Genomic DNA, 26229 nt, shown 5'->3' with positions numbered 1-26229 from the left:
GAGAACTGGATATAGACGCATCCAGCAGTTGCCTGAAATTCCTGGATCCTAAATCCATGGGGAACCTCAAGACTATTGCTTCTGTACAGCCCAGGAAAGCTTTTGGATCCTTCGGATTCTCCCATTTCTGACTTGAGTTCACCATCCATAGCTGGGCCTCTCCACTTCCAGTTTGTTAGTTGGTGTCATCAACCTCAATATGAAAATGACTTTTTGTTGAAATGCCTTGAATTTCCAACTCTAGTTCCTTGGGAATCACAGGGTAGACAGGCTGTGCAAATACGGTAGAGAAGGAAAGTGTTGGGGAAGTTTGTCTCCAGAACTGAGGAATGACGGAGGGATGAAGAAAAAAGCATGTCCCCCAAGTCAGACTTCTTATCTTTGCTCTGGCCCACATCTTCCACCTATTCCCATCAGTTGTCACTTCTTGGGTGCTGGGTTTTTGGGGGTTTTATTTTAATTAATCGAGTTTATTTTTTAGAGTAGTATTAGGTTTATAGAAAAACTGACCAAAGTATAGATAGTTCCCAAATATTCCTTTTCCGCCAACCCTTCAGTTTTCCCTATTATTAACATCTTACATCAGTGTGGTACATTTGTTACAATTATTTAAAAATTTTATTATTTTTATTATTATGTATTATTATTTACCTAAGTCCATAGTTTATATTAGGGTTTAACTCTTTGCATCATATAGTTCCATGGGTTTTACAAAATGCACATGATGTGTCCATCTTTACAGTGCTGTACGGAATACTTTCACTGCCCTAAAAATTTTGGGTGCTACTTTTAATTGCTATTCCCCATCAGCTTGGTCTCCCCTGAAGTAAGAGCCACAAAAGTAACTTTCATTAGTACCCTAGGCCAACGTACCACATGGCACTCTTCCTCCCTGTGCTGCTGCCATTCCTGACTCCTTGCAGCTGACGGGTGGGATGAGGCTGTCCCGTATCCCACCCAACCTACAGAGCTGGAGCTGCAGAGCCAGGTGTCAATTTGGTCGTCAGCTTGCTCCAGGGCTCCCCTCAGTGTCAGGCCTATTAGATTCTGGGTAGACAGGCCATGTGGATGAAGCCAGGCAGAAACTTCGGGAGCCAGGTTTGTAAGAACCAGGGGTCTGCAGAGGGTGGCTGGGACCCCAATGATGAGAGAAAGAACATCAGGGTTTCACTGGGTTCCAACTGAAGTGGCAGCCATGGCGTGTAACATGTAGCAAGAAAGGATCAGAGTGCTGCTGGAGTGGAGTTAGAAAACAGACTGCTTCATTCATCCATCACCTCCAGGCTTCTGTAATTTTCAGGTTAGGACCCATGAAATGAGGAGGAGATGGAACCCAATTGATACTATTTGGCCTCTCCCATTCCCAAGTTATCAGGAACTTCCTCTGCTCCACTTTCTACTTAAATATGAGAACCCCAGATTGCCACTTAGTGAGATGTGAGCCTTCCTAGTAGGTTGTTCCACTCCCGGTGCTGTCTCAGGGGAGGGAAACAAAGGGAATGGCTTCTTGCCTCTGTGATCAGTAAGGGACCCGATTGTGGCAAACATTTTCACATTTGTACTGTGTTCCGCTCAGATGTTCCTTCAAGAGAACGTGTAATGAGGAGTCTATTCAGCTGACAGCCTTAGGCTTCTACTCCTTAGGATCTTCTGCCGAGTTCACAGCAATGTCACTCTCTCCAGATTGCTCTGAGCCAATGACTGGTGGAAGGTACCAGGGCCAGCCCATGCCTGTCAGATATGAGACTCCTCAATCAAGTAATCTTTGCTTGCGGCTAACTACCAGCCTGGCCAAGATTTTGAGAGCAGCACTGAAATTTTTCCCTTTCTTCTTTCATAGGTGTCTGTCATCCTGTCTGTCCATACCCTCCAAATCCATGCCTGTTCTATCTTCCCTTTATCCTTGAACGGCATTTCCTCCAATAAATATCTTACATTTCTAATTCCACCTGGGCGTCTTCTTCCTGGACGTGAACTGACACATGTACAGGTTGATCAGAGTTGTCCAGTTATCAGACACAATAGCACAAGTTTTCTTTTGACATTACCTACCTCTCCCTCCTACATTGTCATTCCAGTTGCAAGACAGAGACCCAGGGAGACATAGAGTGAGGAGAAATCAGATGGCTGTGATACAAATATATATGAATAGCTTTTTATTCCTCTTATTTAAATATTTGAAAAGTACTTGGTAAATAAATGGAAAAGGATAGCAATACTTCTTGTGCCTAATCACAGTAAATGGTCTATACTTAAGAGAAAGTAGAAGAAATTGGGGCTGGAAGTTTCAAAGAGGGCTGGAAGGTCAGCCCTTTGGGGGCAACTTTTTTTTTTTTTTTTTTTTTAGAAAGGCAGTCACTGGGGACAGCAAGACACAGCAAAGGAGCAACACAACCTGGATCATGGTGGCTCAGCAGGAACAGCCCTGCTGGAAAAAAGCAGTGCTCAGGTTGGGAAGTGGGGGAAGAAGAGACACCAAGACTGGTCAGAGCTAGGAAGTGTCTTAGTCCTTGAAACCTTCAATTACCCTAGACATGGCTTCACATGTTTAATTCAATACCAAGCACAAACCAAACACGTTTATTCTAGGTTGTGGAAGGTAAAGCAAGATATCAAAGTAACGCACCCTTTACCTGATCTGAATGGCTATTCTGAATCTCACCTTTACTGTACCTTAGCTGGCAACACAAGAGCCATAAAACTGATGATTTCCAAGAACAGGGAAGTACATGACAATTGTAACATTTACCCATTTCCTTTTTGCCTAGACTTTGTCCTCTCCGCCCCATGCTGACAAACTGGCTTTGTCTCCCTTTGCGGCTCCTAGTTCTTCCTGTGCTATACTGTTGTCACCCTAAAGATTTATCCTAGACAAAGGATCTTCAGGAGAGAATATTTTTCTGTGTCTTCTTTAGGGAAAGCAGGAGAAAAGGGAAGGCTGATGGTCTCTTTTAACTCTAACAGTTAAAGTTCTTCTTCCAAGAACATAGCAGGTGGAGGGCTGGGATACTTAGATTGGCAAGTTAGATCAAATTGGCAACTTTTAATTTTACACGTTTAATCCAATACGAAACACGTATCATCTGTAGAGCACTGCACCCCAACCCCACCTCAAATGCAGGAATTGGGCTCAATCTGGTGTCTAGGGGGTGAACACAGGAAAGAAAATGAGGATGGAAGCATCTGGTGCGCCTTTTAAAAATAGAGTCACATCACAAAGTTCCCCAACTGGGGCTGTGACCCACCTCCAGTAGAAAGCCAAAAGGGACAGACCAATAAGAGGGGTCTAAGGGGCCTTCTGTATTTCACTCACTCCTCTCATTTGCTAAGGGGCACTAGTAACCCAAATAAATGGTTCCTAGAAGAAGTGGAGTAAGTCTCCTAAGAGCTACTGAGGCATACTGATAAAATGGGAGAAGCAGAAGTGACTGCAGAGGGGTCCAACACTGTTGCCTGAACTTCCTGGACCCTAAATCCATGGAGAATCCTAGGACTCCACTGCTTCTGTCCAGTAAGAGGAGTTCCTGGGTCCTGTATGACTCTCCCAACTCACCACCTAAAAACAGGTTGTTCTCTACCCCTAGGCTTCTGGCTCTTCAGTCATTCTCATCTTCATCCTCAATCTGAAACCGTTTCTTCTTTTGGATTCCTGGAGCTCCCAGCTCTGGTGCTGTGGGAATGACAGGGGTGAGGAGACAAAGACTATCTATATATGTTAAAGGGGAAGGAGGAGGTAGCATCTATCCCCAGGATTGAAGAGAAGGGTGCCAGAGGTTAGAAGGTAGGTCAGATTCCCTACCTTTGCTCCTCCCCTCATCTTCTTCCTGTTCCTCATCACTGTCCAGCAGCTGTCGCTTCCTGGGTGCCACTTTCAGCTGCTCTTTCCCACCTTCCTCTGCAATGACCATGAGACATAAAATTAGGGAACTGGGCCCTCATATTCTCAAAATACTCTACCAGCCTCTAGATCAACACGGAGGCACATGGTAGGTACTCAATAGCTAAGAGGCCCTTCTATTACCCTCTGGGGACACCAGGCCCGCTTTCTTTTTTCGGGCCAACGAGAGGGCCATCAGGGCTTGCGCTCGGTGCTGTTTTTGGTGCTCCTTCTCGGGGCCTTGCTCTCCAGGGCCTTTAGGGTCTGGCCCTGGCTGAAGCTCTTCCTCTTCTTCTGGCTGACGCAAAGAAGCTGCTAACCTCCGGAGCTGGATGGGACTCAGCTTGGCTGGAATTCGCCAGAAGGTTTCCTACAGGAGCAGAGAAGTTGAACATGAGAGCAATGGAAAAGGACCAGCCTCTAGGACACCAGATTTTGTTATTACTCATTGAATAAATATGACCCTGCATTGGTGAAGATCCACAGGGCTGTGAACTATACTTACTGCTTATTTATCCAATATATGACCAATGCCCAGCATGGTGACTACTACATTCAGAGGTCCCCAGTAAATATAGTTGTTAATTGAATAAATGAATGAATCCTGGGCATTTAAAAAGGTAAATCAGATATAATCCCTGCTAAGGAACTCACAATCTAATGCGAGAAAGAATCAATGTAGTCTAATACCATAGGATTGGGACGATGCCAAGAGAATGAACAAATTAAAGCTGCCAAAGTGATAATTTTTGTTTCAGGCGTTGAAAGTGATAGGGACTGCTTCTCTGAGGAGGTGACAACTGAAATGACTCATAAAGGTTGGGTGGAGGATCATCAAGAAGATGGGTGATGCGTGTGTGTATATGTGCGGCTGGAGCCTTCCAATAGAGGGACTGACATGATTGACCACTTAGAGGCACGAAAAAGCCTGACTTGGGAGAATGGAAAGTCATCCAGGACAACTACGGTGTAAGGTAGGTGTGTAGGTGGGGTGGCCGTGAGGCTGCAAAGACTGGCCAAGGTCAGTTACACCACGCAGAGGCTCTGGACTCTGTCCTACAAACAGTGGGGAACCATCAAGTGCTCTGGACAGGGGAGTGATATAATCAAAACTATATTTTAGAGGGGCAGCTGGACGTCTCAGTGGTTAGAGCGCGAGCTCTGAACAACAGTGTTGCCGGTTCGATTCCCACATGGGCCAGTGAGCTGCGCCCTCCACAACTAGATTGAAGACAATGAGCTGCCACTGAGCTGCCGGTGGGGCAGCCAGATGGCTCAGTTGGTTAGAGCACGAGCTCTCAATAACAAGGTTGCCGGTTCAATTCCCACATGGGATGGTGGGCTGCATGCCCTGCAACTAAGATTGAAAACTGCAACTGAACTTGGAACTGAGCTGCGCCCTCCACAACTAGATTGAAGGATGACTGATAGATCCTGGAAAAACAGTGTTCCCCAATATTCCCTAATAAAAAATTTTTTTTTAAAAGATACAAAAAAATGCTATCTTTTAGAAAGATAACTCAGGGGACAGCATGGGTGGACTTCGCAGAAGGGGAGAATGCAGACAGGAAGAATAGCATGACAGCTGCTGCAGGAGCCTGGGTCGGCAATGACAGGAAATGAGGAGAGAAATGGCAATTGCAATGAAGAGGAGATATATTTTGAAATGGCACCAACATGCCATGGTTGATACTGTAATTGGTGTATCTACCTGCTCTGAGGCAGGAGGCCGAACCCCGAGCTTGTGCAACAGCTGCTGAAATTGTTTACTTTCCATTGCTTCTTCATTCTCTTCTGTCAGCGGCACCAATGGAATTGCCTGGGAGCAGCCTAGAACAGGGTCAAAAGTCATACGGTGAAGATGTGAGGAAATAACTGGTTATCTATCCCATGACCAGATTTTCAGCAGCTTCCAGTGCCCCAGTCTTCCTGAAACCATCATTTACCCACTCACCATCCTCTTCCCGATCATCTGCTGCTCGAATCAGGCAGTTCTGGAGCCATAGAAGCTGAGCAGAAAAGCCTAAGGGAAGGAGGAAAACTTATAATTGGCCCATACACCCAACTCCTCATCTACCTGAGACACCTCTCCCAGCCCAAGGCCTCACCTTCCTGATGCAGGCATTGCCCAAGCTTTTCAGCTGAAAGAATTGAGCTACCCTGGGGGGCTTGTTCTGCTTCTGAGCCCCCCTCTTTCTCTTCATCCTCTTCACTCTCTTCCTTTGACAGGTTCTCTTCTTCTTCCATGCCTTCCTGGCAAAAATCTTTCAGGGACTCCTCTTCATTAGGCTAAAATTCAGTGAGGTAGGAAATGAAAAAAGGAGACAAGATGAGGAACTTAGTGGCGCCCTCTGGTTCCACCCCACTGTAGGGACCTAGTCAGAACAGCCTGAGGCAGGAAGAATCTGGGTGGGCTACTTCTAAGGAGCACTTCAGCGAGAATGGGCCCATGCCAGAAGAACGAGAGGAAGACGGTTACCAAGCTCGAGGGTGCCAACTTCTTCCGACGTTTCTTGTATAGTTCCCGCCGCTCAGCCACCAGCCCCAGAGCCAGCAGTTTATCCACTATTCTGGCCCGTGAGCGTTTGGCTGTGATATTCTTCATGATATGACCCAGAACATCTATAAAGAGGGAAAGTATGAATACCCAGGAGCAGTAGGGGAAAGGGAAGTAAAGGAAATCAGAGCAGTAATGGAAATCAGACGTCTTTGGAAAGAGGCTAGCTTGAGTCACTCAAAACTGATACCACAAATACACTAAGTGGACGGAAGGGACGGGATAGCCTTACCTGCGAACAGGAGGCAGGGGAAAGAAATGGATAGCCTGGCTCTCATCGCAGAGGTTCCCTGAGCTTCTACCTCCCTTACCATCTGAGTCCTGGAACTCCTCAAAAAGCCGCTGCAGCTCCAGCTCCTGATCTTCTGTCCATAGTACAATCTGGGTTCCTTTCCTGTTTAGGGAGGTATCAGTGCAAGAGGGGGCCGAGGCAATGAACAGAGGACTCCCCATCTCAGTTCCCTCCAGAGCATGTGCCTCTCTCTACCTCTGGAAGTCCTTGACACTGTCAGCCAGTCCCAGCCGTACCAGATGGTGGATGACCTGCCTGCGTGTGCGAGGAACAGTATTCAGGTGTGCCAAGATGGTGTCCACCACATCCTGACCTGAGGGGGAGGAGGAGTGAGGCAGTAAAGAGGGGTCCTGGAGCTCAGGCTGCCCTCCTCATAAACTCTTCAGCTCTCAAGGCCTCATACCTTCCACATCCTTGTGGGCAAGGTACAGTTCCTGAAGCTGGGCCTCCTCCTCCGGGCTCCACATAGGGGGTTTGCGACTAGAAGATCTAAATGGGGGAAGGGGAAGGAGAGCGTAGAGGTTGTTGGCACAAAGAGGAGACCAAAGGCCCTCTCTGGTCAGTTCTAAAAGGGATAAGAAAGATGACCCAGGTGCCTCGAAGAAGCCAGCCAGCACAGGCCTAAGTGTGCCACCTTCCCCTCCCTCTCCTCCCTCTTAAGAACCTAAAAGTCAAACTTAGAGATTTTCCAGGTTGGATCTATGGAACCTGACACTGCAAGGACTGAGACCATTATGGGAAAAAAAGAGAAGTGTGAAAGGAGAAGAGCTGAGATACTAAGAGAAAGGGGCCAAATATTCTGATGAATCCTTATGGTTCTCCAGTACATTCCGGGACAGGAAGATATAGACTCTCCCTGGAGGGGGGCCACCCTACTCCCAACTGACTCCCCATGAAGGCTGGAGAAGGAAACTAGAGCAGACAGGAGACTTAGGCTCCAGTCCCACTCCTCTCCTGGATGACCTTAGGTAAAGCATTTCGCCTTCGGGGCTTATTTTCTCACCTATGAAAGGAAAAGAAAGGTTACACTAACTAACCTGCGAGCTCTTCCAGCTTTGACACTCTGTGACCACGTCACCCACCCCTACTGCCCATCTTTCCCCATCCCTGAGCTCACCCGCCATCCACGGAGCCATAGCCCTCTGTCATCTCTCGAACCACAGCGGTGTTCTTCCAGAACAGCAGCTCCACAAAGGCTTTTTGGTTGACTGCAGCCAATGCGAAGAACTTGCCCAGGATGTATTTGGCAAAAGTCACTAGCTCCTGAGGAGAGGGAGGCTGCTATGAGGCCTCTGGCCTAAATGTCTCACAAACCTGGCCCTCTAAGTACGTTGCCTACACTTGTTCCCAGATGCCCCCTGCTCACGCAGCCTCTCTCTTCTGTCCCCCCCGCCCAGGCAGCTCCCTCAGCCTGCCTGCCTGCCTACGTCCTCACCGTTCTCTCATCTCTCAGCCCTTGATACCACTCAGTGCCCTTTATCCTCTATGCCTCCAGACCCCCATTTCTTAGTATCCCCTCACTTTGTAGGCCCCAGCGGCAGAGTCACTAAGCAGACGATTGAAGAGGCAGAAGAGTGACAGCTGGAAAAGTAGGGCTTCCATTTTGAGGTCATGGGCCAGCCGGTGCAGCATCTTGACAATACAGTGGTTAGTATGGGCACTATTCTGCTGGTAGCTCCGCAGCAGCAGCACGTAGGCTCGGATCACGGCTGAGCTGGCAAAGCTGCACCAAGACAAGGAGGGAGAGGGTGTTAGCTAAGACCCTGCACATCCTCACAGCCCCACGATCTCCACGGTGGGACAACCTCGGTCCTCCTGGCCTGTACCGTTTCAGGTAGTCCAGAAAGTTAAATTCTTTCTCTGACACCTGGACCACCTGCAATTCTTCCTCCTCGTCCTCCTCCTCGTCTTCCTCCTCGTTTTCCTCCTCTGCCCCTCGCTCCTCTGTCCCTTGCTGCCCTACAGAGAGAGTGCAGATTACTGAGTCCCTGGTGTTAGAGAAGACTTAGGAGAGAGATGTGAAGGAAATGGAGACTCACGGGGAAGCGGGGCCTGGAGAATTTGTTTCAGCAGCTGGATCTCTTCCACTGGGGAAATGTCTTGAGAGCCAAACACATCTCCTTCTGGCCACACCTCCCTGGAACACAAAGAGAAAAAAAGCTTTAACCATAAGGAATGTGAGTTATAATTTGAAGTGGCAGAAGGAATTTTAGACTTGTCAGTCGGAAACAGAATGTAAACTGTTACCTCAAAGATGAAGCAAAGGGAAATTTTCCCTTATAAGTCACACTGCAATGAACATCATATAAGAACAAACTGCAAACAATCTCAACGCTTTACATATGGTTGAACAAATGTGCAGATTCACATAATGGTTTAACAATCACAGAAATTTATCTGATGAGAAATGATGCCCCTGATATATTGAGAAATGAAAAAATACTATAAATGAATGAGTCTGTGCAATACTTCCATTTTGTAAAAGAAGGTTTATATATGTTTATCTATAACACAGAGAAAAAAACTCTAGATGATAACTCATTGAAATGTTAATGATTGCTATCTTTGCTCATAGAATTATCTCCCCCCGACCCTCCCCACCAATTAACTATGCTGTTTTTGTTTTGTCAAAAAACAAAACTCCCTGATAGACCATAACTCCCCAGGACTCAGTACTGGGTATAGAGTCTCAGCGCTTCTGATGAGACTTCGCTCTTTTGAAGACTGAGAACCCTGTACCACAGTAAAAGCCTTCCCTTGCCCGCCAAGCCCAGGAGCTGGATCCAGGATGATGGGTGGGCAGGGTTCTTACCGGGCAGACCTAAGGAGGGTCAGGGCCTGTGGGGCCTGGCCAGCCAGCAGACAGTCTTGGATCCGCACCATGGCTTCTGCCTGCTGCTCTTCCACTGGCACCTCTGAGGCCGCATCAAAGGGAACCATGGAGTCTAAAGTGAGCCCAGGATCCTAGAGAGGGATTAAGGCTGTGGGAACAGAGGAGGGAAACCCAGACAGCCACCCTAGAGCACTACCCTCAAGAAAAACTGAGTTTCTGCAACTACCTACCTGGACACAGCACTGTAGCTGCTCGGCCAGGGATGGCCACACAGCCTCCAGTTCCCCTGGACTATGTGGGGTATTACCAGCAGCAACGGGCTGATCTAGGGCCTTCTTTTTCTTCTTTCTCTTCTTTCGTTTGTTCTAAGGAGAAAGAACTATGTTAGGATGCAGGAGAGCTAAGGAGGCCTTTTCCCCATCAATGTCTTCTCAATTAATTAGATGTCTGAATTAGACATTCACAGAGTGACTACTCTGTTACTCAAAGGCAACGGGGAAGCAAATCCTTGCCCTTGAGGAGCTTAAAGTCTTGTGGGGGAGACAGGTAAGTAGACAGGTAAATTCTATTTCAGTTTGGATAAGACCTAGAATGTGCCTGAGCATAAAATGCCATGGCAAAACACAGGACAGCACTTGACTCATTTCTTGGGGGTCAGAGATTACCCAAAAGCAGTGATTATCTTAAGCAGAAATCTATAGAATGAACAGATTTGCTATAAGGATAAGAAATTCTACAAGAAAAGGCTTTGTAAAATGCAAAGCACTACGTAAATACAGCCTACAAATTTTTCTCCTGAAAAGCAGGAGAGTGAGAGTCAGTACCCCTGCCCTGCTCCCCCAAGCATAGGCTTTGGGGGGCAAATAGGATGAACTATGAAGCCCTTAAGGTTCAGACTCTATTCAAGGAAATTATAATTAAGCACCCCACAGGTTAGGGGTGTGAGCTTTGGAATCCAGCTGATCTGGATTTAAGTTATGGATACCAGCCAATTACTGGTAAACCTTGGACAAGTCGTTAACCACTCTAGGTCCTAGGACTATTGTGAGGATTACAAGAAAACCCTAACATATCGTCTGACACATAGTCAACATGATACAATAGAGCCCTGAGTGTAAAAATACCTCTCAGGAAAGTCTCATGGATACTACTTGCCTCTTTTAAGATCAAATTTTAAGCTGTGACAAATAGAATCCTAGGAAAATTTTTACAAAGCAGAGTCCCTGTGTCTCCAGGATACAAATTCCTTGAGTTTTTCTTCTCGTGTCAGACTTTTCACTTATTATTTCATTTCAGGCTCATGGAGAGATATTACAATCAACTTTAGGAATCTGGAGACCGACATGAGCAGTTTGAGTTATTCTAACAGTAACTAATATAGGATGAAATCCCACACCTTCTGACTTTTAATTTAAGGCTCTTTCCATGTCACTACAGTGTTTCAGAAGCATAACCAGGAAATATCACAGCACAATTACCGAATTCTAAAATTATGAGCCCTCATACTCTATGTGCTTAGCACGTAGTAGGTATTCGTCTAATAAATGTTTCCTCAATGAATTAGGATATTTATGGCCTATCTGGGATTACTCTAAGGAAAGAAGGAGACTATAGTGGACTCACATCGGCAACACCAACAAACTTCTTGTCCTCCTAGTTCCGAGTAGTTCTAACAGCTCAGCTTAAGCCACAGGAAATGTGAGGAGCGCTGGGGCTCCACCCTGCCCTCCCAGCTCTTTCCACATCCTGCGGCGGCCCAGTACCTGCACCACCAGGTTCCCACGGCTCCGACAGAACCGCTCCAACATCTTGAGGAAGAGGTGGGTGGTTTCTACCAAGTCACGAAGGAAAGAGCGGGGCTGGAACCTTTCATCAAACTTTCGAAATAGTGCCAGGAATAGTTCTCGATACTCCATCACATAGAAAATGTTGTCTAGAAATGGGGAAGAGAAAGGATTGGAAGGACCGGTCTGGAAAGTTTGGGAAAAGGAGGTGGGTGAAGTTGGGACTGGAAAATATGAGATGTTGGTCTAGAGATGGGGAAGGCTGGGATCAGAGAGCAAGCCAAGGCCTCACTCTTAATGATGCGGCTACTCTCCCTCACAGCCTCGTCTGGGGACATGTCCATCTCATTCACTGTGGCCAGCAGCTCCTGATAGGCCTTCAGAGCCAGGTGCATCCTGTGAGATGAGGGAAAGAGGAGGCTAATTTGGATACAGGCTCATGGAAACAGTACCACCCCTCTGCATCCCCTCTCCCCCCAAAAAGTAGTGCCGTCAAAAACAGAATGACCCAGCTGTGCACCTGAAATTAATATAATATGGAATATTAACTGTAATTGAAAAATTAAAAAGCGGGGAGGAGGTGAAGGGGAATAAGAGGTTCAAATTTCCAGGTATAAAACAAGTCTGGGGGATGTAACATACAGCATGGGGAATGCAGTCGATAATATTGTGATAGCGTGGTACGGTGTCAGATGGTTGCTGGACTTATCGTGGTGATCACTTCCTTAGGTGTATAAATGTTGAACAACTATGGTGCACCCGACACTGATATAATGTTGTATGTTAGCCATATTTTTAAATAAAAATCTTAAAACAAAACAGAATGACCCAGCCAGTTCTCGCTCCCCGGCCTGACCACCTTAACCCTGAAACCAAAAAGAAAGTGCCGTCCAGAATTCAGGCATTCAGATTCCTCGCCTGGCCGAGACGCCCACTGTGACTCCACTTCTCAGCCCACTTACCGGCGTGCCCAGGAGGCAGCTTCTTTGCGATCAGTCAGCATCATCTCGTAGTAGTTGGTGAGGTTCTGTTCAATGAAGTGGAATGTACGGACACTGAGGGTCTCAGACACCAGGCCTGGCCGGAAGGAGGCCGCTCGGTTGAAGGCCATGAAGAAAGCCAAGGCCCACATGTAGTAGGTCTCATCATGCTGTTGAGCTTTCTCCTGAAGCAGGTTATCCTAACGTCCAGGGGGAAAAAAGACCATTCCATGACCTCGGGCTTCTCATTTCCTCCTGCCCTATGATGACAGGGCGGACCCTGAACACCAGTGTAACAATGTTCTAGGATCCACAATTTCCAGCCCTTTCTGGTTCTCCCCAGGTCTCTCCACATTCCTGTCCCCTTCCTCTGGGGTGATTCTCTCGAGACATTTTGGTCATGCCAACAACCCACACCCCTACTGACATGCTTATCATCTCTTAGGGGCGCCCTACACCCTTCCCACCTCCTAGTCCACACTCCAGGCTCAGCCTCCCATAGGCTCCTCCTCAGGTCGCCCTTCTTACCCACCACGGGCCCCATCACCTCTCTACTCCATCCTTAGGCTCTCACCTTCACCAAGCCCATAAGCCGGTTATAACAGTTCTCCAGGAACTCCGAGCAGAAGTCTCTGAGGAAGAGTCTCACATTGAGGGCAGAGCGGCGCTGAATGGACAGCTCCTGGGCAGCCTGGCGACGTTTAGGCACCCTTCGGGGCTGCTTTCCCAAATCTGAACTGTAGTTTCGGAGCTAGGGGTGTGGGCTGGGGATTAGAATTACTCCTAACCACCACTCTCCCCTTGCAACTCTTTCCACATCCCCGGTTCTGTAGTTTACTCAAAAGAAACTCTTAGAAAGTTCTCTCCCTCTGGTATTAAGCAAAGATAGAGATAAAGACAGCAATGCCAGAGGCTCTATTTCTCCTACTGTCCCTAACTCTGTAAGCCCCCAAAGAGAGAAGCTTTACCTTCAGAGACACTTACCCTTCTTAGGCACCCCCAACTCCACAATACAGCGTCCCCACCCCAGATGGGAGCATACTCACATTGTGGAGACCTTTGTGAAAGATGAGGTCCCTCTCTCCAATGGATTTCAACCCCTGGACAACGTACGAGCCGCCAAATCGAGAATGCCTGCAGGAAAAAAAAACCATCCAGGATTATTCCTCATTTCTCTAGAAGCTTTACCCCCATTGTCTTTCATCAGCACATCAGACAGTTACAACTGGGAATGCTATCGGTCACCACTGTCTTAGAAGTTGGCCCAAGCCCTCAGTATTCTATAGTTAAGGAATGGGAACGTGGCTAGAGCAGCTCCCTGCCACGCACCTGTTGCCGCGCTGAAGGGCTCGAGTCTTCCTCTCCGCCATCTCTCGCTGGCGCAACACCTCCAGTTCTGCCACATCTGTGCTCCGCTCCTGAGCTATGCGTCCCTGTCCTACTCCTGCCAGCTGCTCAGGGTTCTAGATTTTGAACAAGGAGAGAATAGTCAGAAGGATGGGCATTCCTTATCCTGAGTTCACTCCTGCTGGGGACAGAAAGAGTGACTGAAATAGGATTGTTGATGGGACCCCATACTCAAGATATGGTTACTCTGTTACCCACCTTTCCCCCAGAGAATTCAGCCATTATTATAAGAGAAATTCGGGCTGCACAGCGGAAAAGTACATGGGTGAAGGGACTGGAGCAAGAGGCCAAGGTCACACCTGGTCACGAAACATAAGGGAGATGATTTCCAGCACATGCAGGCTCCACTGCTGCTCAGCGGACGAGCTGGCCAGGAAGAGGAGCAGGTCGTCCAGGCCACTGAGGTGAATCACCCAGAGAAGCTGGTCGTGGACACTGGCGTCGTCATCGATCCTCTGAGCAGCGAGTGGTGAGGGGAGAAGGGAGGTGAGTCAGTTCGGCGCCCTGCCTGGAGGTTCTCCACCTCATTCCTTGACCAAAGTTCCTGCCCCCAGGCTTGTCAGAGGATAGAAACGCGAAAAGGGGCAGCGCAACCTACCCTAGCACGAGAACTTAGACAACCCAAGACCCGCTCACCTTCTCCTGATCAAGGTTGGCGGGGACGTGGAGAATATTTCTCACCAGCAGCAGGATCCGCTCAATCAGCAAGTTGTCTTCCTCCTGCCGTTCCTCCCAGCCCTGGTCAGAAGAAGGAGGGTTAGAAGAAGAGACTCCCTGTAGAAGGCAGGTGGCATCTACCCCGGCTGGAGCACCAAGGTACAGTGGAGAATCAGGATTAAAAAGAAAGAAAAGACTTTAAGCGGCCCCGAGGCATCCAGACAATGGACTGGACTACGATCCCAAGGACTGGGGCCATATGTCCAAACTCCGCCTGGCTGACAATGCCCAGCCCGGCGCTCTGCCCGGACGAGCAGCAAGGTGCTAACTGTCCTTGCATCCTGGAAAGTGGAGAGTCCCTCACCAGCTGCAGCAGCTCATACAAGGTTTCACTGAGGACTCCAAAAGCTTTCTCACTGGCAAAGGCCTACAAAACAGGGGAATGGACCTTAAGTAACGCATTCGGATTCTTTCTCCTTCCCCAAATTCTGCCCCAGGGATTCTGAAGAAAAACCTCACCTCTTTATAGGCCTGCAGGTAAGCAAGCACCTGCAGAAAATGGTGCCGGAAGCTCGGCTCCTTAGGCACACTGCCAAAACAGAGCAAGGCTGGTTGTGTCAAGTTCACCATCAGCCTGCAGATACCACGAAGGAGGGAGAAGTTAAGTTTCCTCAGCACACACAAACACTGAAACCGATCAGCTCAAACCCCAAAGGCTGGCACACGGTAGAAGTTAAAAGGCTGAGGAACCAACCTGATGACAGCGTCAAAGAGAGGCTTGTCCTGGCTGTGCTGAGTAAGGATGGGGAGAAGGTCACTCTGCAGGATCTGGGCTGCCCCCAGCTGCTGTCGTACATCTCGCGTCTCGTCCTCATGCCTCAAGTAGCGGATCAAATCCTTCACACTCTCTTCAGGGACAGAATAAATACTTACACAGAACCCTGGAAGAAGCGCCACCCAGATCCACATGCTTTTCATACCCATGGTTTGAGAAAAGCAACACAAGCACGTTTTTTACGTCTTTCCTCAAAAAGGCACTCACCTAAACAATCTGGCTCCTTGTGGTAAGTGTCGCCTTCCAAGTACCCAAGGGCACTACATGTGGCTAGAAGTTCACAATTCATCATGAACAAGTCCATACATCAGTGGACCAGGCAGTAGAGAGGTAAGGCGTTTGGAGACATGACAAGGCCTGCAGAGACAGGGAAAAGTAACAAATGTAGGGGCCTCCGCATGAAAGAGAGGAGGAAAGAACAGGGCCCTAATGCTCAGATTATTCTGAACAAGATCCTCAAAGGGCTTCACTTCCGTCAGAACTGAAAGTGCTGTTTCCAATCCCTGGGAAAGCTTTAAGTGAAGACTTCTACCTGCTCAAAACCAAAGAGGCTCCAGGCCTAAGAATGAAGCACCTGCCCCAGGCTCTAACCTGGGTCTGAAACTGTAGAAATAGTCTGTTTCAGAGTCCAGGTAACCTAGTAGAAAGAAAGGTTGGTTTGAGAAAGGCATCCACTCTGCCACTTTCACCCTCAGAGAGCTCTGCAGCCTTTTGGAGCAAGCGCGTTGTGAATGAGCTTCCCTCTCCCTTAAAATTGCCAGCCCCAGCCCCCCTCCACCTCCCACAGCCTGCGCACCTCACTGCTACAGCTCTTATGTACCACAAGGAGTAAGAAAACTTTCACATACAGTGATCCCACTTAGAATCTGATCTCTCCTAGGAGTCCAGAGGCGTCTGAGACACTGGGGATGTATAGAGAAGGCTCCTTCACTCTCCTCCTCCAAGTTACTCTTACGTTTTGGTAATCTTTCTAGAAACCAGCATCTAATAGAACGTGTAGGGAAAAAAATAAATAGGAACTGGTTAATTTCCTTGTCACTCTTCCCAGAAGAACCATCTTCCTTTTCTGAAGCATGCTACCTTTTTATTAAGATCCCTAAACCATCATCAGAGAATCAAGTAAGAACAGAGCCAGAACCCTGGATGTTTCAGAACCTGATACTATAATGCAGACACACACAAACATTACATTCGCTACCCTGCTCCTTGGGAAACTGGGAATAGTACCCAATCTTATCTCCTTGGCACAGTCAGCCATACTGCTCTTAGCTGTGGCAGCTTCTTCTAAAAAGACCTTTTGCGTACCTACCTCTAGCTCCTGACTCCATGGAGGTACCCCCTACAGGAAACAGGTAGTGCCCAAAGGACTAAGGTTTAATATCTGATGTTATCTCCTGGCTTTTATGTAACTGGTCTACTTCTCCAGGCTCTGCTATCCCTCTACCCCCACCCAGTGCTAACCTACTTTCTGACTGCTCAGCCCAGGAAGGGTGAGCCAGTAAAAAGCTCACTGAAAGACCAGGAAGGTGGAAGGGAGACTTTCCTTCACTGCCCATTCTCCTGGGACCAGCAGATCCTGAGACCTGGGTAATCTCTGACTCTCCTCAAAGATACATCCAGCTTTTTAAGACAGACCACCGGTGTATACATACACGTGTGCGTACACACACACACACGCACACACATGCACGCACGCTCATACCCACCCAGACTGAAGGATTTCCTTGTCTGTACTCTCCAAGTGGCAGCCTAGGAAGGTGACAAAAACAGACAGCAGAGCTGCATATAAAGATACTGGGTCAGCACATCCTCCTCAAAACAAGACACAGAATCACATTCTGGCACTAAAAGGGGTGAAATGATAAAGTCTTCTAACAGCAGAGACAGTCCTGTCTAGAAGGCTCCCTGACATCCTCCCACATTCCCTCCTCCATTGCAGACCAATTCTAAGTAAAGATTAAATATATTTGTAAAATTGGCCCCCGCAGAGCACGCATCCTCTACCTACTACACATCACTTTACCTGGAAGGCAAAAATAACACAAGCGGTAACAGCTACCTGTTACCGGGCTACCAAAATTGGGGGGGAGGGAAAGCAGATAAGGAGCCATCCTTGCAGACGTAAGAAGGGAAGAGGTTCTGTAACAGACCCAGGTTCTAATCCCCTGCAGTTTGGACAAAACCAGAGCAACAGAAAAGTAGAGGAAGAAATGGGTCAGATGACGTATTGTAAAGCTCCCAGGCCAGGGGTCATGAAGCATGAAGCAAGCTGGCAGGCTTGGGCCTGTTCGTTAGAACTGGAATAAAAGCACTCTCAGGTGTTTCAGCCCTCCCTGGTGGAATCACAATTAAAACATCAGCCAGGGACAGAAAACTTAAACAGTTCACTCTCTTGTCATGTAGTTAACTAGAAGCTACTCACCTAGTCTATCTGGCCTCACCTTTCTCTCCTAAATGCCTTATAATCTGATATCAGTATCTGCATCACACATACCCATCCCACCTGCTACTTAGATCCGTGGCTTGGTTGCCTCCTCTGACTATCTCCCCTCACCCCACCCCCACCCACCAGGAACATAAACATGCATGTTCTAAGACACAGAGCCATCTCCAGTTCTCCAAACCTTTGCTCAGTTTATTCCCTCCTTCTATAAGGGCCGCCCTCCCTTAACTCCAAAAATTCTAAGCATATCCGACCTTCAAGACCCAGCTTACACGCCACTCCTCCGTGAAGCTTCCCCTGATGGCCTACACAGCAGGACAGGATCTGATGGCACAAAACACTCTATATGTACTTCCTACTCCAGCGCTGAACTACTGTTTTTACATTCTAATTACCCAGAATACATCTTTTCTCCTCTATTAAATATTATCTTAGGCATTTCTGAATGCGCTAAATTTTTCACATGGGAGACATTCAGTAAAAACTCTTAAACACAACTTGGTGTAACAGAAGAATAGTACAATGGTCAGAAGGTGGGGTCCCAGTCCTGGTTTCATGTGCGTACCTGTCTATTCTTCACCAAGTCAGTCTCGGCTTCCACATCTGAAAAATAGGGGAAAGGATACTGCAGTAGCCAGGGAGGGAGGGGCCCACTCAGATTTCTCTTCAAGAAAGAGCTTGCCATTCAGCTGCAAAGAATGCGGCGAGGGGACAGCACCTCCGCGATTCGCCTTAGCTAAGTCTCCGCTAAGGATGCCTCCAGCTAAGGACGAAGCGCAGGGGCAGGGTCTAGCCATTTCCTTCCAACAAGGACTCCTCTACCAGACAGTCCTTGCATCAGTTTCCCACTGGGTTGGCTGAGACTGTCAGACCTGCCTTGTGGTCTGAGGCTCTCCCTGCCCCCAATTCTGCTCCTCTTTAATCACAGGCACATTCAATAAACCTTTTGCACCCCTAACTCCACCTCAGTGTCTGTTCCCTGAGGACCTGAAAGGACAGATACCTACCCTACCTCCCTTATATGGTTATGGTATTCTGAGAATTCAATTAAGTTGCATAAAAGCACACTGTAAGTTGTGATGCATAATACAAATTAAATTAAAAATCAGTGGTTCCCATGCTTTGTAATTTCATGTTCAAGTATATATCCGCCCAAACTGGGGAAACTATCTTATCTTGACTGATAATAGGGATATTAAAAATAGAAACATTTTTTGGGCCGGCCCGGTGGCTCAGGCAGTTAGAGCTCTGTGCTCCTAACTCTGAAGGCTGCCGGTTCGATTCCCACATGGGCCAGTGGGCTCTCAACCACAAGGTTGCCAGTTCAATTCCTCGATTCCCACAAGGGATGGTGGGCAGCGCCCCCTGCAACTAGCAACGGCAACTGGACCTGGAGCTGAGCTGCGCCCTCCACAACTAAGATTGAAAGGACAACAACTTGACTTGGAAAAAAGGCCTGGAAGTACACACTGTTCCCCAATAAAGTCCTGTTCCCCTTCCCCAAAAAAATCTTAAAAAGAAAAAAATACAAACACTTTTTAAAAACCCCACTAACATTTATTAACACCACTGTTTCATCAAAGAAATAGTTGAATATTTTAAAAAAGTACATATAATCTCATCTATGTCTTTTCCTTTAAGGTGCACAAATAAGCCTTTATGAAAAAAACTCCCTACTTTTCTCATTTCACCTCAGAGTGACAGAAATGTTATTATAGACTAGTATTGCTGCTCTGACTGGCCCTTAGGAATCACTGTTGTGTACGTTTATATACTATTTATATACTAAAAGCCATAAACCAGCCCAACAAAAGAAAGGCTCCGTGAGGACAAGGTTTCATTTTATTTTGTTTATTGTTGCATTCCTCCATGCCTAGCACAGAGCTGGGCATACAGACAGCATGTAATACATATTTGCTGAATGAATGAATTTTGAATCAACGTATTATTTCAAGTCATACCCTTTGAACCAGTGAACCCATTTCAGAGACTTTAATAAACCAAGAAAATAACCCCAAAAACAACGGAAATCATTTGTACAAAAACAAAAACAGTACCTCTTCCTAGTGCACTCTAGTTTATAAAATGCTTTCATAACATTATTGTACTTTGAACCTCCCAACAGTTCTAAGTGAATGATGCAATTACCTCCATTTTACAGATGAAGAAACAGAGACTCAAAGAAAGAACAAACACCGCAATAAGATGTTTCTAGATAACTTATCTCTAATGGTAAAGACCTGGAGACAATCCAACTATTCCAAACCTGGGGAGCAGCTAGGAAAACTTTGGAATATTAATAAACAATATAACATATAGAAATTATGCAAACTAAAATTCAAAAGTCTATACTCAAAAAGGGGCACGTAAAATAGAATGGTTACGACAACAACCACGTAAAAATGTGAATGATCTGAAGATGAGAGATCTCAGAAATTACTAGTAAAGATACACCTTGTATTTAAAAATAAAGGTAGTCACTGTTTTTCATTCTTTTGGTAAAATGGTCATTTTCAATAAAAACAGCAAAGGTAGCCACTGCTGTACTCCAGGTTTTCCCCTCCATCCCCTTTCCTATCCCCACAGGTCTCCTTTCCAGCTCTCCTTCAGAAATAATGAAGCAGGTGGACTGGCGAACTCAGTGTTGTTCCCTGCTTCTATCTAGAGAGGCAGAAACCGCTTCTCTCAAAGCCTACAGTCTACTTTGGTCTCCTTCCCTAGGCCTTCATCTTTGTTTTTTTATCTCCTACAGTAAATGAGTTTTGAAAAGGCCCAAACTCTAGTATTTCTGTGAACTGATGGGCCCTGGAGAAACACACTGTTCCCCAACATTCCCCAATAAAAATTAAAAAAAAAAAAAAAAAGTTAAACACAGAGTTATCCTATGACCCACAATTCCACTCTTAGGTATATATCTGAGAGAACTGAAAAGTACATCCACACAAAAACTTGTACACGAATATTCAGCATAGCACTATAATAGTAAAAATGCAGAAAAAACTCAAATGTCTATCACCTAATGAAAAAACAAAAAGTGGTATATTTATACAGGGGAATATTATTTGACAATAAAAGTGGAGTAGTGATATATGCTACAACATGGATAAAACTTGAAACAATTATGTTCCCTGGAAGAAGACAGACACAAAAGATCACATATTTTATTACTCCATTTATATGAAATGTCCAGAAGAGGCAAATGCATAGAGACAGAAAGTAGATTAATGGTTGCGAAGGGCCTGGGGAAAGGAGAGGATGGGGAGTTCACTGCTAGTGGGTATGTATGGGGTTTCTTTTGGGAAAGATGAAAATATTCTATTAGACAGTGGGTAATGGTTGCAAAACTCTGTGAATTGTATACTTTAAAAGGTGAATTTTATGGTATGTGAATCATACCTCGATATAGCTGTTATAAAAAACACCCCACACAATTGCTATATATTCTATTTTCACTTATTTAAACACCCAAAAAATTAAGGACAAAAATCTCAGGATAAAGTGATAAGTCTGATTTTAAGGAAAAAAACTAATTACATTGTATTTTCACATTTCACCAGACACAGATGAGAACTTTGTCAAACATCTTAGACGCAGCAGATCTGGACCCTTAAAAGGGGATGTTATTTTTCCCACTCAGCGAAGTATCAAATAGTTCAGATGAAGCAATATTCATCTGAAATTAATACTCATAGGCCTCAAAATGCAAGAACCAAAGGAAAATAAAGGATAAAATATTAAATACACTTGCAATTCAAATAGAAAATTAACTCACTTCTTGAAAACAAAATAAAACCAAACAAAAAACTGCCCAAACCAATCCTGTTTGAAGAACCAGCTTTGAAAATCACTAGTATGAAATCAGTAGTCTGAACAGAATGACATTTGGCATTTGAATTCCAGTTCTGTCCAGTACTAAGTTGGTGATTTTGAGCATGTGGCTTAATCTGAATCTCAGTTTCTTTCTTTCTTTCCTTCTTTTTTTTTTTTTTTTTAAGATTTTATTGGGGAAGGGGAACAGGACTTTATTGGGGAACAGTATGTACTTCCGGGACTTTTCCAAGTCAAGTTGTTGTCCTTTCAATTTTAGTTGTGGAGGGTGCAGCTCAGCTCCAGGTCCAGTTGCCATTGTTAGTTGCAGGGGGCGCAGCCTACCATCCCTTGTGGGAGTCGAACCAGCAACCTTGTGGTTGAGAGGACGTGCTCCAACCAACTGAGCCATCTGGCCACCCGGGAGCTGAGCAGCAGCTCATTGACTTCATTCTAGTTGCGGAGGGTGCAGTGCGCTGGCCCATGTGGGACCCGCAGCCCGTTGCCCAGAGCTGGCGCTCTAACCAACTGAGCAACCATCTGCCCCTAAATCTCAGTTTCTTTATCAGTACATTGAGAAAATAAATGGGGAGGTTTAAATGAAATCATGGCAAGCAGTGCTTCTCAAAGTATGGTCTTGGGACCATTGCTGATCTGCAAGCATCCAAATAAGTACAGAAAAAAAGGATAAGCTTTTAGAATATCCCACAGCAATTTAATGGTTAGTGTTTGTTGAATCTAATAACAAAGGCTATATTCTGTATGGTTTTCTCATACAGAAAACTAGAGAAGTTACTTTTCTAGTAATTTAATTTTTCTAGTAACATGCAGGTGCAGTGGTGGTACTAAAAAAAAGTTTAGTCACAGAAATAAAACCCAAATATAGAAGAAACAATGTAAAAGACAGTACATGCTCTAAGTAAGTGATATGGAAAAAAAATTCTGAAAAACTAGGGCTCTTTTCAGGATATAGTGGCCAAGGAGGTTTTGTAGGAGGAAGTGTGATTAGAACTGGACCTTCCGAAGGCTACAGGATTCAGGCTGCTGGGGGGAGGGGCATTTAGCAGAGACCTGCCAGAGCAAAAGCAGAGAGCCACTGCAAATAAATGAGTCTAACAGAAATGCAACAGAAAGCAGAGTCTGAACCGGCTTTATAGGAAAACCTTGTCTATGTCTATCAATTCAAGGGTTTAGAACATAAACCAGGGAGCCACTGGAGATTTCTCCGTTGAAGAACAAAAGGATCAAATTGGGGACCCCACAAAGCAAGATCACATTTACTACTGTCGCACTACATATCAATAGCTGTGTGGTCTCAATCTTTTCTCTTTTCACTGCACTCACCCTGCAAGATCCCAACTTCAGACCAATGCAAACCATCTGCTTTCTAGACTCTGGGACTTAAATCCTGACTCAGACGTGTGGGAGAAACCCAAACAATCCTGCATAGAGATACACAACTAATGTGTAGTTTTCATCCTGAGCAGGGCCTGGCCCTCAGCCTGGCCCAGCAAATCTTTTTACTGTTCCTCCCCTCCCTCTTTTTCCCAAAGAACACTTGTTTCTAACTTTTCACAGTTATCCTCAAGCCCCTTTACTCCACCACTTCCCATACCTCACCTGGATTCTCTGCCCCCTTCCTCTTAGAAACAACTGAAGTCATCAGACATGACCTCTTTCAACTCTCGCCACTCAAGCCTAAAAACATACATATTTCAAATGCCCACCATGACTTCTTTTTTTTTTTTTAATCTTTATTGGGGAATATTGGGGGACAGTGTGTTTCTCCAAGGCCCAACAGCTCCAAGCCACTGTCTTTCGATCTAGTTGTGGAGGGCACAGCTCAGCTCCAAGTTCAGTTGCCATTTTCAATCTTTATTTGCAGGGGGCACAGCCCACCATCCCAGTTGAACCGGCAACCTTGTTGAGAGCCTGGCCCATGTGGAAATCGAACTGGCAACCGTATTGTTCAGAGCTCGCACTCTAACCCACTGAGCCATCTGGCCACCCCCCACCCTGCCTTCTTTGCTTCTAATCTAAGCCTTCCATTTGTGACTGATTGATCACTTTCTGTCCATTAGTAGGTTGTTCCTCATCTCTCCTGTGGTTCCAGCCTTCTTTTATGCTGGCCCCATTCCCATATGAGTTGCTCAAAGCTCTTCCATCTTAGGGAAGAAAAACCTAACATAAAACAAAACCCTTCCTTGATCCCATATTGGCTGCTCCTTCTCTCCTCCTAAGTGCTGACATCCCAGAGGCCTGTGCTTTTAGTTCTTTTCCTCTCACTCTACACAGCCTCCTTGGGCAACGCATCCACTCCCACATCTTCAACTACCATCTGGAGCCATTAGCCAGCAAATCTGTTCTCTTGTCCCTCTGATCTCTCATGGTGCCAATCTCGTGTTACACTAATGAATAGCATATGTCTCATAGAATACCTTTGTCTCAGATATCTCACACTCAACATGTCCAAAATTGAACAACTTCCCTCCCAAGTTTGTCTCCATTTGTTTTGGACCTCTCAGGGACCGACACTATCTACTCAGTTATTCACAGAAGACACCAATGAGTCATCCTAGATAACCTCCGGTCACTGACCCAGACTAATTCTACTTCCTCAAACTCGCCTATCCAGCTCCTCCATCCCCATTGCTCCTGCCTGAGTTTTCAGGTCGTGAGTATCTCTTGCTTAGATTATGGCAACTGCTCCCTAATCTCTTTCCCTGCCTCTAGCCTTGTTCTCTTAAATCTACCCACAATATGGTTACCAGATTTGGCTATATAACCACCCTGCCTAAATCCCTTCAATGGATACATAAGAAACTTCATAGAGGGTGTCTCTAGAGAGAACTGGGGGGGTCTAGGGTAGGAGAATATTTATCTTCCGCTCTAGTACTATTTGAATTGTTTATCATTAGCATGCACTATTATACAAAACTGAAGTTTCAGTGGCCCCCAATGCCTACAATACAAAGTCCTTTATGATCTGCCTACTTTAAGCTTCTATCTCAAGAGAGCCTTCTGTCTGGAATGCCCTTCTTTCATCGATCTCGAGTCTATCCGCTCATCTTTTCACTCTGCCCAAACGACACTTCCTCCTGATTTCTCCACACACAAGGGATCACTTTCCCGGTGTGTCTTTGTGCAGTAAACAGTTTTCCATCATGGCATTTACAGCTCATGTTGCACCTCACACTTAAACAGATTGTTGAACATGTCTGTCTCCCTCCATTAGCCTTAGATTCCGAGGGCAGGAACTGTTTCTTATTCACCTTTGAATTTTCAGAGTCTAGTAACAGAATCAAAATTTACAGGGGGTGGGTGACAAGTGTGTTTTGAAAAGGCTCATCAGGTGATTCTAACTCAATCCCCAATTAAAAGGCACTAAAATATTATATAAACTCCTTGAAATCAGGAATCATTGAGTTCAGCAACATGAGTTCCTTAAGGGCAGGAACTCTGTCCTATTTATTTCTGTCCACTTGGCACTGAGCACAGTTCACAGTACATGTTAGGAGCTCAGGAACCTTTCACTGCGTTGTACCAGTGCCACTGATAGTGAAGGTGCAGTACTTTAAGAACACAAAGAAGTGACCACTTTAGCCTAGGAGGGCTGGAAATACACATTTTCACAGGGACAACTGAGCTCAGTCTGAAAGAGTTCATTTGGCAGAGAAGTGGCCGGAACTTCAAGTAGAAGAAATGGCAGGAGCAGAGGTACCCAGGCATGAAAGAGTCCAATGCAGATATACCTGTTCCATGTGCCTGGGAGTTAAGTGTATGAGATAGGAAAAATGTTAGGGAGCTTTAAAAAATGAGTCTTCCTTTAGAAAAGGAAGAGGGCCAGGACCAGATTGTGAAAGGCCATGGGTGCCCACCTGCGGATTTAAGCCTGACTGTGGACGGCCCAAAGGGAGTTTTCAATTTAATCTGAAATGATCAATCAGATTGACTTTTTATAAAGGTAACTCGGGACAGCACGAAGAGCAAAGCAAAGAACTTAGAGACTGAAGGGGAGGAGCTTAATTAGTGACTGACGGTCCAGCTAACAAACCGACGCAGAGGATGTATCTTCCTTAAGTCTTATACTCGAGGAAAAGGAATGAGAAATCCATTCTATAAAAACCCAAGATTTAAGCCAAACGACCTGTGAATTCCGACTCCTGCTGACCACCCAGCTGCACACCTGTTTTTTCGGGTATGAACTGGATGGGACGTTCCGAAGTGAAAATGCCTTGTTTTACCTCAGGGGTCCCAAGCCCCTCCCCATCACTGCCCCACCCCCGCGCGAAGACTAAGATGTGCAGAGCGTCGCGGGGTGAATGAGGAAGCATCCCGGGCGAGCGTGGACCGCCGCGGCATCCACCGTGGGCGCAGGGTAGGGAATTGCGCGTGCGCTCCTAAGGCGGGCGCCCCGCCCCCTGCCTTTAAACGTGTGGCGGGAAACGGGACTCAGCACCTCCCAAGTGTCCCGCAGCTTCCCAGGGACGCAGGCCGCTAACACCCCTCTCATCCACACACTCACTCACCCACTCCCAGCCGGTCCTCAGGATCCCCGGGGAGCCAGCGCCCCTCCAGCTCGCGGCCGCAGCCTTTCCCGCCACCTGGCTCGGAGGGACCAGTCTCCGCCTGCGTGCGGAGTGGGGCGGGGCGAGCCGGGCTGGTCCATTTGACCTCGTGCGGGCAGGGGGTTTGGTGATAAAATAAGGAAAAGGGAAGCGAGTACAATTACTGTTTTGTTAGAGTCGATCCCCTAC

The 26229-nt window shown here is 46.4% G+C and overlaps 1 protein-coding gene across 9 annotated transcripts; it reads right to left on the bottom strand.

Moving 5' to 3' along the window:
* Window positions 1–2135: 2135 nt before the first annotated feature.
* Window positions 2136–26110, bottom strand: TIMELESS (timeless circadian regulator). 9 transcript variants are annotated; one of them, XM_074325561.1, is made up of 31 exons: window positions 26002–26093; window positions 18231–18268; window positions 16929–17001; window positions 15430–15579; window positions 15142–15295; window positions 14907–15021; window positions 14752–14814; window positions 14367–14468; window positions 14030–14185; window positions 13653–13786; window positions 13370–13457; window positions 12898–13074; window positions 12306–12523; window positions 11636–11739; window positions 11323–11492; window positions 9790–9924; window positions 9539–9690; window positions 8766–8863; window positions 8553–8685; window positions 8248–8449; window positions 7844–7989; window positions 7130–7215; window positions 6922–7039; window positions 6746–6828; window positions 6357–6499; window positions 5986–6166; window positions 5832–5900; window positions 5589–5707; window positions 4022–4247; window positions 3800–3895; window positions 3024–3670 (listed from the first exon to the last, which is right to left on the bottom strand). In XM_074325561.1, exons 4-31 carry the CDS (start codon window positions 15524–15526, stop codon window positions 3597–3599), a joined length of 3639 nt encoding a protein of 1212 aa, XP_074181662.1. In that variant the 5' UTR covers window positions 15527–15579; window positions 16929–17001; window positions 18231–18268; window positions 26002–26093; the 3' UTR covers window positions 3024–3596. The 9 variants fall into 9 exon arrangements, with proteins under 9 accessions (XP_074181663.1, XP_074181662.1, XP_019597994.2 ...); XM_019742435.2 differs by having other exon boundaries at window positions 16929–16971; window positions 26002–26057; XM_074325559.1 differs by lacking the exon at window positions 26002–26093 and adding an exon at window positions 16178–16206 and having other exon boundaries at window positions 16929–16971; window positions 18231–18260.
* Between the last annotated feature and the right edge of the window lie 119 nt (window positions 26111–26229).

Source organism: Rhinolophus sinicus, linkage group LG02, assembly GCF_036562045.2.
Source record: "Rhinolophus sinicus isolate RSC01 linkage group LG02, ASM3656204v1, whole genome shotgun sequence".
Lineage (NCBI taxonomy): Eukaryota > Metazoa > Chordata > Mammalia > Chiroptera > Rhinolophidae > Rhinolophus > Rhinolophus sinicus.
Note: the sequence above shows the minus strand (reverse complement) of the source record. Positions and strands in the feature narration are given on the sequence as shown.